This window comes from Rutilus rutilus, assembly GCF_951802725.1.
Source record: "Rutilus rutilus genome assembly, chromosome: 25".
Classification (NCBI taxonomy): Eukaryota; Metazoa; Chordata; class Actinopteri; order Cypriniformes; family Leuciscidae; genus Rutilus; species Rutilus rutilus.
This window is the reverse complement of record NC_140229.1, coordinates 1,116,859-1,130,919: the sequence shown is the minus strand read 5'-3', so window position 1 is coordinate 1,130,919 and position 14,061 is coordinate 1,116,859. Positions and strand designations below refer to the sequence as shown.

Sequence of the window (14,061 nt, the reverse complement as noted above, 5' to 3'; positions counted from 1 at the left end):
TGCATTTATCCATCATAAAAGTGCATCTGTCCATCATAAAAGTGCATCTGTCTATCATAAAAGTGCATTTATCCATCATTATCCATCAAAAAAGTGCATTTATCCATCATTATCCATCATAAAAGTGCATCTGTCTATCATAAGTGCATTTATCCATCATTATCCATCACAAAAGTGCATTTATCCATCATAAAAGTGCATCTGTCTATCATAAAAGTGCATTTATCCATCATTATCCATCATAAAAGTGCATTTATCCATCATAAAAGTGCATCTGTCTATCATAAAAGTGCATTTATCCATCATTATCCATCATAAAAGTGCATTTATCCATCATAAAAGTGCATCTATCCATCATAAAACTGCATTTATCCATCATAAAAGTGCATCAGTCCATCATAAAAGTGCATCTGTCCATCATAAAAGTGCATCCGTGCACACTTTTATGATGGACAGATGTACTTTTATGATGGATAGATGCACTTTTATGATGGATAGATACACTTTTATGATGGACAGATGCACTTTTATGATGGATAGATGCACTTTTATGATGGACAGATGTACTTTTATGATGGATAGATACACTTTTATGATGGACAGATGCACTTTTATGATGGACTGATGCACTTTTATGATGGATTAATGCACTTTTATGATGGATAGATGCACTTTTATGATGGATAAATGCACTTTTATGATGGACAGATGCACTTTTATGATGGATAGATACACTTTTATGATGGACAGATGTACTTTTATGATGGATAGATACACTTTTATGATGGATTAATGCACTTTTATGATGGACAGATGCACTTTTATGATGGATAGATGCACTTTTATGATGGACAGATGTACTTTTATGATGGATAGATACACTTTTATGATGGATTAATGCACTTTTATGATGGACAGATGCACTTTTATGATGGATAGATACACTTTTATGATGGACAGATGTACTTTTATGATGGATAGATACACTTTTATGATGGATTAATGCACTTTTATGATGGACAGATGCACTTTTATGATGGATAGATACACTTTTATGATGGACAGATGTACTTTTATGATGGATAGATACACTTTTATGATGGATTAATGCACTTTTATGATGGACAGATGCACTTTTATGATGGATAGATGCACTTTTATGATGGACAGATGTACTTTTATGATGGATAGATACACTTTTATGATGGATTAATGCACTTTTATGATGGACAGATGCACTTTTATGATGGATAGATACACTTTTATGATGGACAGATGTACTTTTATGATGGATAGATACACTTTTATGATGGATTAATGCACTTTTATGATGGACAGATGCACTTTTATGATGGATAGATACACTTTTATGATGGACAGATGTACTTTTATGATGGATAGATACACTTTTATGATGGATTAATGCACTTTTATGATGGACAGATGCACTTTTATGATGGATAGATGCACTTTTATGATGGACAGATGTACTTTTATGATGGATAGATACACTTTTATGATGGATTAATGCACTTTTATGATGGACAGATGCACTTTTATGATGCACTTTTATGATGGATAGATGCACTTATGATGGATAGATGCACTTTTATGATGGACAGATGTACTTTTATGATGGATAGATACACTTTTATGATGGATTAATGCACTTTTATGATGGACAGATGTACTTTTATGATGGATAGATACACTTTTATGATGGATTAATGCACTTTTATGATGGACAGATGCACTTTTATGATGCACTTTTATGATGGATAGATGCACTTATGATGGATAGATGCACTTTTATGATGGACAGATGCACTTTTATGATGCACTTTTATGATGGACAGATGCACTTTTATGATGCACTTTTATGATGATAGATGCACTTATGATGGATAGATGCACTTTTATGATGGACAGATGCACTTTTATGGACTTCAAAACAGAAACGGCCATTCACTGCCATTATACAGCTTGGAAGAGCCATTGTGTTCGTCTGAGGTTGAGTAAATCATGGGCTAATTTTAATTTTTGGGTGAACTACTCCTTTAAAGGTTCCATCTAGAACTGCTTCCTCTAAGAGGGTCACTGGACCCTGGATTACTGTAGCTCATCACCGCATTAGATGGCCAGCGGAAGCGAAGGCATCGTTGGAAACTGTTGCTGTTGGCGCTCAGGAATCTGACGGCTCTCGCCTCCAACGACACACCACTTGGGATGAGGTCTCATCCTGAGTGAGGGGTCGCACACTTCTCGGTTTTTGACACCTCCTTATCTCAGCTGTGGAAGAGAACGTGTTTGTGGCTCGCATGGCATGCGGCCGTCAGGGGCGAGAGAACATTCGCGCTCGGAGGAGGAACGTTTGGGTTACAATCAATGTTATTTGACTGTGTGCAGCTGAAGTTTTCTCAGCATCAATGGTTCCTTTAACATCCATGGAACAGAAAAAAATGGTTGTTTTAAAAAACTGATCACTGGAAGGAGCTTTGAACAACCATTTTTGTTCCCCAATGGCATCACTATGAAAGAACCTTTCAAAGAACCTTTCAAAGAACTTTTCTGAAATGTTATGTTTGAATATGCAAATTATGCATTATCTAATTAAATATGCTTTCATTTGCATATTATTCTAGAACATTGGATAAAGCCAGGTTGAAAATGTTGTTCAATTTTGTCAAAATTGTTTAGTTTTGTAAGAGTTATTATTAATTATTATTATTAAATATGCTTTGATTTGCATACATTACCAGAACATTGGATAAAGCCAGGTTGAAAATTTTGTTCAATTTGGGGATTTTTTAAAAGTTTTTTATTATTAAGTATTGTTATTATTAAATTAAATATGCTTTCATTTGCAGATATTTCCAGATTGTTGAACAAATTTTCTTCAATTTCGTCAAAATTGTTTAGTTTTGTTAGAGTTATTATTAGTTATTGTTATTATTAATTAAATATGCTTTCATTTGCAGACATTTCCAGAACGTTGAACAAATTAAGTTCAATTTTGTCAAAATTGTTTAGTTTTGTAGGAGTTATTGTTAGTTATTGTTATTATTAAGTATGCTTTCATTTGCAGACATTTCCAGAACGTTGAACAAATTTTTGTTCAATTTTGTCAAAAGTGTTTAGTTTTGTAGGAGTTATTGTTAGTTATTGTTATTATTAATTAAATATGCTTTCATTTGCATACATTTCCAGATTATTGAACAAATTTAGTTCAATTTGGTCAAAATTATTTAGTTTTGTTGACATATTAAGAGTTTGCATTGGAATTGAAACCTACAGACGCAAATAGATTAAGAGCAATGAAATAAACACTTAAAAGTGTATTGTGGATGCTAGTCTGAAACAACACGTTATGAAAAGCTAAACAGTCCAAAAACTGACCAGTGCATGAAAAACATGAACAAACGATGAACAGCTGTATTTTTATTAACTAACATTTAACAAAGATTAATAAATACTGTAACAAATGTCTCGCTCATGGTTAGTTCATGTTAGTTAATACACTAACCAATGTTAACTAATGAACCTTACTGTAAAGTGTTACCACTTAGTTTGAACTTCTCTCATTATAAGTGACAAATGATTAGCAGTGTGTTGTATATTACAAGTAGGATGTGCAATAGAAAACAGAGTAATTTACAACAAGTAAATATACATGAGGCCTAAATAAAATGCAGTTAGATTCTGGACGTTCAGTTCACGGACGTTTTATACACTAAACAGTTTTTCGGACTATCTGCATCCGCATTCCTTGACCACCATTCCTTCGTATTTATTATTTAAAACCACAACGCCGTTTTCGTTCTCATACAGGAGGGATATGGGCTTTAACTCGGTCGGCACACAGCAAACTTTCGAGGCTCTGCCAGAACTCTTCGTATTGTACAGCGCTCGGATGATGGCGTGTTTGGTGGGCGTCACTTCGCGAGCGAGAGGATATTCGCACACGCCACGACAAGTGTACGCCTGATATTCAGACGGCGCTAAGATGAACTCATCCCAGCCGATATCCTTAAAATTCACTCGCATCTCGGCTATTTTGCAGTGTTCAGTGTCAGCGCTGCGCCGAACTCTCGAGACTTCGTTGATTGAGCGCACCTGCTCTTCATCTGTCCTCAGTTCGTTGTCCTCTTCCATCATACGATAGTTTTCGTTTTCTTCATCCGAGAAGACGATTAGCACCGGCTCGTGTTGTCCATCAGGGTTCTTGTCAATGTCGAGGTCTACCTTCGAATTTCTAAACGCGTTGAGATTTTCAATGTGAACCTCCAGCCTTGGGGTCACGATATTGAGCTTTCGCCAATGTAGAACAGCGTTCGTCATATCAAAAACTTCCCATCCGCTCTCCTTACGGTGCACGTGCTTCGACGCCAGCGGATCTCTCTCACCTGGGCCGTAGCGTCCGCCCCAATGCGTGTCGAATACGCTCACCTTCCATCCGGATCCGATGCGCTGGATGGAGTCTCTCTCCAGGAGTGTGTGAAGACGCAGCTCGGCGCTGACCACGCGCTCGTGTTGCGGCACTGAGAGGTTGAACAGGAGACGGTGTGTACGCAGGCTCTTGCTCGAGGTGTGGTCTGTGGAAAAGACACGTTTCATTGAGAAATTAAAGTTTTAAAAAAACAACAACACCATTTGTCTGTCAATCTGGATGAGGAACAAACAGACACCAGGAGATAAAACAAGAAACATTTAGATTTAATGCAACAAATGGTTAAATAATAATAATAATAATAATAATAAGTATTATTAAAATAACCATTGATTTTAATTGTAAAAATAATAATAATAATAATGACAATAATAATGTTATATATAAAAACAATTCATATCATTGTTAAAATATTATGATACTAATAATATACATTATTATAATAATACAAACATCAGGAGAAAAACAAGAAACATTTTAATTAATGTTTATTAAATATTATTTATTTTATTAATATTATTAAAATAATAATAATAATAATAATAATAAGTATTATTAAAATAATCATTGGTGTTAATTGTAAAAAAAAAGATAAAAAAAGAAAATAATATTATACATAAATAATATAAAAATACTAAATAACATTTTTAATTTGAAATAATATTAATTCATATATTTATTAAAATAGTATGATACTAATAATATAAATTATTATTATAATACAAAAACAAGAAACATTTAAAATTTTAATTTAAAGAATGGTTAAATAATAACAATAATAATAATAATAATAATAATAATAAGTATTATTAAAATAATCATTGGTTAAATTGTAAAAAGAATATATAATGACAATAATATTATATATAAATAGTATACAAATATACAAATTATATATTTTTTGTAAATAATAATAATAAAAATAATAATTCATATCATTAAAATATTATAATACTAACAATATAAATTATTATTATAATACAAACAAGAGGAGAAAAACAAGAATGGTTAAATAATATTAATAATAATAATATTAAATACTATTATTAAAATAATCATTGGTTTTAATTGTAAAAAATAAATAATGACAATAGCAATATTATATATAAATTTATATTATAATAATTAAGACTAATAATAATAATATTAATTCATATTTATTATTATAATACTAATATGAATTATTATAATAATCCTCATTTTATTTTATTTTGTATTTACAAATATTAATAATCATATTTATTAAACAATATAAGTATTAAACTAATAATATAAAACAATATTAAAATAAAAATTTTAAATTAAAGAATGGTTAAATAATTATAATACTAATAATAATTTCTATAAAAATCTTAAAAATCTTATAATTATTTCTGAAACAAGTACAAAAGCATGGAAACAGGATGGGAAAAAACGCACAATACACAGAAATACTCAATAATGAATAAATCACAATTGATGAACATTGACAGTTATTAAACTGAATGGATCTGAATAATGGCACTATTGTCTTCTGAACAGCTGCTCATTTTGTTTCATAATTGATCAGTTTTGTTATTTTATTGTTTATTAATGTGAAGCTTCCTTATTTATTGATGCATTTTGTTATTTTACTGTTTATTATTGTGAAGCTTCTTCTGTATTTATTGATGAATTCTGTTTTGTTTATTAATGTGAAGCTTCTTCTGTATTATATAAAGCACTATATAAATAAATGTGACTTGACAAGCTACATAAATACTGTTAAAAACAAACAAAAAAGGTTGATTCCTTTGTGTTTTGTAACTAACGTTTGTTTAAGAACCAAACCAGGATTAGCTGAACGAATGAAGTGCATCTGGTTACCTTCATTTCTGAAGCTCCTCACGATGTTAGCGGACGGCGTGGCGCTTCGGTCGTTGGCGAATCGGTTGTAAAGTTCCAGCATGTACTCGGGGGGTTTGGTGCGGCTGGAGCGCGGCTTCAATCCGGGCCCCGGATCGCTCAAGTTCAGCATGTGGAGGAACTGACCCAGAACCTCCTGCATGTCCACATTATCCCGCTCTCCCAGACGAGGGATCGGACCACACTGACCCCACGACACCAGCAGAACACAGAGACCCAGGACTCGAGGAAACACAGAAAGAGCCATTAGAGCTATTGTGAGTTGTTAGGATGATGTGATGTGAGCCGGTCCGGTTTTCTCCCTCGGCCCCTGACAGGTTGATGTGGTGCGAGAAGAAAAACAGCCTCGTCCTTGTGGATCTTGTGATCGGGGAGTAGAGGGCAGGACTACGCTGTCGACCCGCTTGTGCTGACAAGTTTGGAGATGTTGCCACTTGGTCTGTGGGCCTTTCCTGAGGGCCACTGGGTTCCTCACACTTTCTGTATCTTCTTTCCATGCATGCCTTTCTCAAACCTCCAGCTCAAACGTATATATACGCTCTGACTACAAGTACATTCATATTTACAGTGAGTCTTATCCACACTCTTCAAAATACAGGTTTGACAAAGAGGGTTTTTACAGCGATTCCATATAAGGGCCATTTCGGGTCAGTTCTTTAAAGTCCCCCTGTAGTCCATCATTTTATCCCTTAAAACATCTTTGATCACCAAAATGACATATTTAAACGTTTTTTCCTCGAAAAAAATATCTTCGTGCCTTAAAATAGCTTGTCAAAAAGTCAGTCTTTCTTTCCTTAAAATTGGACTATATATCACACAATTGTGACTTTATATCACACAATTGTGACTTTATATCACATAATTGTGACTTTATATCACATAATTGTGACCTTATATCACATAATTGTGACTTTATAACACGGAATTGTGACTATAACATGCAATTGTGCCTATATATCATGCAATTCTGACTTTATATCATATAATTGTGACCTTATATCACATAATTGTGACTATATATCACGCAATTGTGACTTTATAACACGCAATTGTGACTTTATAACACGCAAATGTGACTTTATAACACGCAAATGTGACTTTATATCACCAAATGTGACTTTATAACACGCAATTGTGACTTTATATCACCAAATGTGACTTTATAACACGCAAATGTGACTTTATATCACCAAATGTGACTTTATAACACGCAAATGTGACTTTATATCACCAAATGTGACTTTATAACACGCAAATGTGACTTTATATCACCAAATCTGACTTTATAACACGCAAATGTGACTTTATAACACGCAAATGTGACTTTATAACACGCAATTGTGACTTTATATCACCAAATGTGACTTATCACGCAATTGTAACTTTATATCACGCAATTGTGACTTTATAACACAAATGTGACTTTATAACACGCAATTGTGACTTTATATCACCAAATGTGACTTATCACGCAATTGTAACTTTATATCACGCAATTGTGACTTTATAACACAAATGTGACTTTATATCACATAATTGTCAAGTCAAGTCAAGTCAAGTATATTTGTATAGCGCTTTTCACAATACAGATTGTATCAAAGCAGCTTCACAGTATTAAATTAAAATAATACAACAAGGTTTGTTTCTAGTGGAATTTATTGATTGATAAAATTAAATATCCCCAAAATATCCCCAACTGAGCGAGCCAAAGGCAACAGTGGCAAGGAACCGAAAAACTCCATCAGGTGTCCCAATGGTGTTCTAAAACTCCATCAGGTGACCTAATGGAGAAAAAAAAAACCTAGGGAGAACCCAGGCTCAGTCGGGGGCCAGTTCTCCTCTGGCGTTTATGAACTAGAGGTCAGATTTAACTGTAAGATTAAAAGTATTATATGAATGCCTGGCTGAAGAGATGTGTCTTTAATCTAGTTTTAAACTGGGAGAGCGAGTCTGAGCAACGAACAGTATCAGGAAGACTATTCCAGAGTTTAGGAGCTAAATGTGAAAATGCTCTCCCTCCTTTGGTGGATCTGGATATCCTAGGTATGACCAAAAGCCTTGAATTTAGTGATCTTAAAGAGCGTGATGGATTGTAGGGCGATAGAAGATCCGTTAAATAGACTGGAGCTAAGCCGTTTAGGGCTTTATAAGTCAGTAGCAATACCTTGTAATTAATACGGGACTTTATAGGTAACCAATGCAGTGATGATAAAATCGGTGTCATATGATCATATTTTCTTGATCTAGTAAGAACTCTAGCGGCGGCATTCTGGACTAACTGTAGCTTGTTTATTGAGGATGCAAGACAATCAGCTAATAAAGCATTACAGTAATCTAGTCTCGAGGTCATGAATGCATGAACTAACTTTTCTGCATCAGAAACTGATAGCATATTACGTAGCTTAGCAATGTTTCTAAGGTGGAAAAAGCCAGTTTTTGTAACATACGAAATATGATTTTCGAAAGACAGGTTGCAGTCGAGTATAACACCCAGGTCTTTTACTGTAGAGGATAAAGTAACAGGACATCCTACTATGTTAAAGTTGTGTTGTGAGAGGTTTTGTGGGCGGTTTGTTGAACCGATGATTAGTACCTCTGTTTTGTCTGGATTTAATAAAAGAAAATTACGCGTCATCCAATCTTTTATATCTTTAACACACTCTGTCAATTTGGATAATTTAGCGTTTTCATCTGGCCGTGATGAAATATAGATTTGAGTGTCATCAGCATAACAATGGAAACTAATTCCATGTTTCCTTATAATATTTCCAAGTGGCAGCATATATATTGAGAATAACAGAGGGCCTAACACGGCACTCCATAGTTTACTGGAGTTATGATCGATTTTTCTCCATTTAAATAGACAAAAAGGTAGCGGTCAGATAAGTATGATCTGAACCAGAATCAACTAATTGTGACCTTATATCACATTGTGACTATATATCACGCAATTGTGACTTTATAACACACAAATGTGACTTATCACGCAATTGTGCGTGATAAAAGCTGCTTTGAAACAATATGTATTGTGAAAAGCGCTATACAAATAAATTTGAATTGAACTGAATTGAATTGTAACTTTATATCACGCAATTGTGACTTTATAACACAATGTGACCTTATATCACATAATTGTGACTATATATCACGCAATTGTGACTTTATAACACGCAAATGTGAATTTATAACACGCAAATGTGACTATATATCACGCAATTGTGACTTTATATCACGCAATTGTGACCTTATATCACATTGTGACTATATATCACGCAATTGTGACTTTATATCATGCAGTTCTGCGATAAGAAGTCAGAATTATGTGATAAAAAGTCACAATTACCTTTTTTTTTTTATTATTCAGTGGTGGAAACAAGCTTCCATGTGAATTTGCACATTTGTCTTAAAGCACATTAAAAACACATAGACATATAAACAACATTTTCACCACAGGGGGACTTTAAAATAACTACTGTTTTAGAATGAAGAACATTTTAGTGATCAGAAGAACCTTTTCCCACTATAAAGAACATTTGGTGCATTTGAAAGGTTCCATGGATGTTACAGGTTCTTTATGGATCCATCCACGCCAATAAAACGTTTTTGCTTTTTTTAAGAGGTCAGAGCGACATACAGAAAGACTGTGTGATCAACAGATGACAAACATTAAGAAAAGTCATTCCTGTACAAAAAATACAAACACGCACTGTAAAACCAGATGCAAATACAATGTTCATCCGCAAAAAAAGGGTGGAAAACTGAAAAAACGTGTGATTTTGCTGCTGAATCTGTAACATCACATCACAGCAAAACAAGACCGTCTGGCGGATCTGACCTTGCAATCTGAATTTAATGTTATTCTAAATATTCACAAACAAATGACTCTTATGAGGCAGTTCCTTTCAACAAATCAATGCAAAATAATTCAGAAAAATGTATATACAGTATATAAATGACAAGCTACAAAAATACAGCAGTATTACAAACCAACCACTAGGCGTCAGTGTAAAGTCATGCAGTTGATATGTAATGTAATGCAGGTTTACTGTAAGACTATTATTTTAATAGCATTATCAGTTTGATGAGATGATGTGCACTCAAGCTTCACTTTGAAAGAGAGGTTTAAAGAGCACAATAAGGGCTAATTAAGGACTGGATTGCTGTGATTGGGAAATCATAACCGGCTCGCACATTAGAGCGGTTTTTCCTGCCGCTTGATTAAGGCTCCCTGCAGGAGGCTGATGCCGGCATTTACTGTCTGTATATACAGCGTCAGAGACACACGGTTATAGACGCATTCATCCACAACAGCCATGCAGTGATAAACACGGAGTGCTTTTAAAATAAGGTGCAAAATGTACGGCACGATGGAAAACCAGTGATGCAAATGATCTCGACGGGAAGGGTTTAATCGCAGGACTGAGTGCGATACACAGCTGAGATCAGTGGCGGATACAGAACGTCATTAATAGGTGGGCCTGGTGAATATACGGAGGGGCCTCGGTTTTTTAAGCTTATACACACCTGATTCCCGGGCTCCGTATTAGAGCAGTGCAGAGATCGTTTCCGCACCGGGTCTATTTCTTCTGTGCTGCACGCGCTTAATTAAAGTGACAGCGCATGGTTCGTGGTCAAAATGAACACAGATTGACATGAAAATATAATAATCTCACCATAAATGCGTTTAATTTAATTATACTCTTTTTCACAGTCATCTTTTTTAGGCTACTTTAAGACCAGGGTAAAGCAAGGAAAACTACAATTTACCTCAACAAGGCGACATAATGAACAACCTCGTCTCATTCGTGGAGGTGAAAAAGCAAGTTATTTGTGACATGCAAGATTTATTGTTTTAAAACTTAAATGCAAAAGAAAAGGCATGAGGGTTGGCTGTTTTTGTCAATTTTAAGTTTTAATTTAAAATCTTTGCGATTTTAATATAGGCTAGCTAGCTAAGTACTACTACATGGTTAAATATTTTACCACTTGCTTGAGCAACTTAATATATCTATAGAAGTAGCACTGAATAATACGTTGTTTAAATTGTGTTAAAAAACGTTTATTAAAGAGTGTATGCGTACAAAGAGAATCGCAATGCGGACAAAACTTTTTTTAAATAGGCTATAAATTGCTGTATAACCTCTGGATTTGAACAGTGGTGGAGTAAGTAGCCTATCTCAGTATACTTAAGTAAAAGTACAAATAACCAGAGACATATTTACTGAACAGTAAAAGTAGAAGTACCACAATGAAAACCCTACTTAAGTAAAAAGTACCTGATTTTAAATGTAGGCTACTTTAAGTATTAAAAGTAAAAGTACTTGCATTAGATTAGCCTACAATTTATTATCTTAATGTCTATATTCTAATAATTAGGGCTGTAACAATTTGAAACCGAAATCGCGACACACACCCAATTTGAACTTAACATTAGCCTATACAATACCTACACCACAAATCTAGTTGAGGATAAATTCTTTAAAATTGGGCAATCCCAGCATTATGGACGTGAGATTTGCAGTAAAAACTTGAAATATAAATCCTCAGAAAAAGCATTTAATACATATTAAAACTGTTTATATATCCATACTCCCTTAATAAAGGAGTCCAGACATTAGAAAAATATCAGTCCACAAACACATGCGTTTTATATTTATGAAATAGGCTACACATGCCATAACGGTCGTGACACACACAAAAAAGTAATAAGTAATACTACAAACCGGATGAAGAAGGGTTGGCTCTCCACAGAACATAAAATATTAATTTTATTTTTCGTGTTCGCATTTATGAGAAAATAAGCCACTAACGTTAAGTGTCTCACGATCCTCCTCCTCCTCAGGTATGACATGGTCCAGAAGTATATCATCATCTAGACGTGTCTTTTTTTTTTAAGTGTGTCAATGATAGCTGTTTAGCCATAGCTCAGTTAGGTTGCCGCGGTGACGGAAAACTTTTGGTCCGAAACGCGCCCGCGGTGTTGCGTGATAGCATCACTGGACTGACACGTGATATGTCGACATAATATTTTTATTTTGTAGCTATTTTTCTACGTATCTACTGTACATAAATGTCCTGATTGTCCTCAGGAGACTATTAAAATGAAATTACTTATTAATTCATTATTATTAAAATTAAAAATTGTAATTGTTTTTATTAATCTGATTGGGTGGGCCACCGATCAATCTGGGTGGGCACGTGCCCACCCAGGCCCACCCATAAATCCGCGCCTGGCTGAGATTAGTCGTTCTGCAGTCTCCAGCTGTGCTGTTCTGCCCGACTGAGAGATTCTACAACACACAGCCCGAGCTATAGAGAAAACACTGCTGAAGGACACGAAGACACACACTCTTAGAAGAAAAGGGTTCACATATAGAGAACATTTTAGTTTTTAGTTTTTTAATTGATTCGAGAAGTTTTGTGGTCAATTTGACCTAGAGCTTAGATTCTCTGCCCGCGGGCCGGGCCGATATTTCCTGCCACTGTCCTCGGGTCGGGTCGGGTCGGGCCCTTGATAAAGCACGTCACATGTCATGCGCAGGCAGCGTCTCGTCCACTCGCACTCGCAGTCTCGCACGCGTGACGCATCACTCCTGCTGTGTGTGCTGTACTATTCTGTAGCTTAAGTGCTTGAAGAAGCAAAGAAAAAAATTAAAACAGGAGAATTAACTTTGAGCAAGTTTGGAGGAAAATCGGAGGTATGGCAACATTTTAAACTAGTCGTGGGGAGTGACAACATATGTGTTGGCTTTGTCTCGTGCATTAAATGCGGCACGCTGCTCGCCATATGACAGCAAAATAACGGGGACTTCGACGATGAACAGACACATGAAGCAGTCTTGCCATGACAGAAATAAATTATGATAGTAGTCCCTCGATGTCCTCTTTTGTTACTTTTCCGATCCATTCAATTATTTCTGAATAAACAAACAACGCTGTTTACATGCTTCTTCCTTGTCGCATTATTCATTGAGATAATAATTAATAAATGCACGCACACTTATGAACGTGATAAATGTTACAGATAGCATGTTTTACTATGCACAAACAAATGCCTTTCAACTTACACAATTCAGAATTAAATGAATGTGCTGCAATTTGTTCAAAAAGAAAGTCTAGCCTGCGTGTTTTAGCCATTGAATAAGCACATTTAGTTTCAAGTTTGTTAAGGTTTGTTTTGAAGAAAGCTTTTCTTTAAAGTGAATTTCGTTTAGTATAAATTGTATTTTAATTTTAATACATTTTTCATCAACCAATTGCCTATAGATTTAATAAATAAAAAGCAATTTAGCAGACAAATAATCATGACATGGAGTCGCCGGCGCGCCGCGGTCACTTACACCATTTGAAACTTGCGCTGTCACCGAATTTACAAATGCACATCTTGCTTGTTGCAGTTGCTCACACACATATTATGTTGAAATAACAATATGTTGAAGTAACACTATTAATAATAATTAATCTTTAAGAATATTTGATTGAATGCTGAATGTTGTGCTTGTTAAATTTAATCAAATTAAAGCTTTAATTGTGATAATTAAAATAATTGAATATTTAATATTGAGTGTTGGTCAATTTTTGCTCATTTATTAATAGTATTTTTATAATAATATAGGCCTATATAACTGCGCAGCTCCCCCCTGTAGCCTAAATGATAGCACATAAAAAAATGTATTATTCTGGCGCCGCCCCTGGTTATAACGGCCCACATATTAAAAATGGTCGGGTTT

At 34.7% G+C, this 14,061-nt stretch overlaps 1 protein-coding gene across 1 annotated transcript; it reads right to left on the bottom strand.

Annotated features, from left to right (window-relative positions):
• Nucleotides 1–3,318: 3,318 nt before the first annotated feature.
• Nucleotides 3,319–6,900, bottom strand: bmp10l (bone morphogenetic protein 10, like). Its single transcript, XM_084401229.1, has 2 exons — nt 6,293–6,900; nt 3,319–4,592 (listed from the first exon to the last, which is right to left on the bottom strand). The coding sequence occupies exons 1-2, from the start codon at nt 6,576–6,578 to the stop codon at nt 3,748–3,750; spliced, it is 1,131 nt and encodes a 376-aa protein (XP_084257355.1). The 5' UTR covers nt 6,579–6,900; the 3' UTR covers nt 3,319–3,747.
• Between the last annotated feature and the right edge of the window lie 7,161 nt (nt 6,901–14,061).

Coding starts and splice junctions, on each gene's coding strand:
- bmp10l (XM_084401229.1), bottom strand. CDS start 6,578: ATGGCTCTTTCTGTGTTTCCTCGAGTCCTGGGTCTCTGTGTTCTGCTG. Junction 4,593..6,292: donor GAGGAGCTTCAGAAATGAAG/GTAACCAGATGC, acceptor TCTTTTCCACAG/ACCACACCTCGAGCAAGAGC.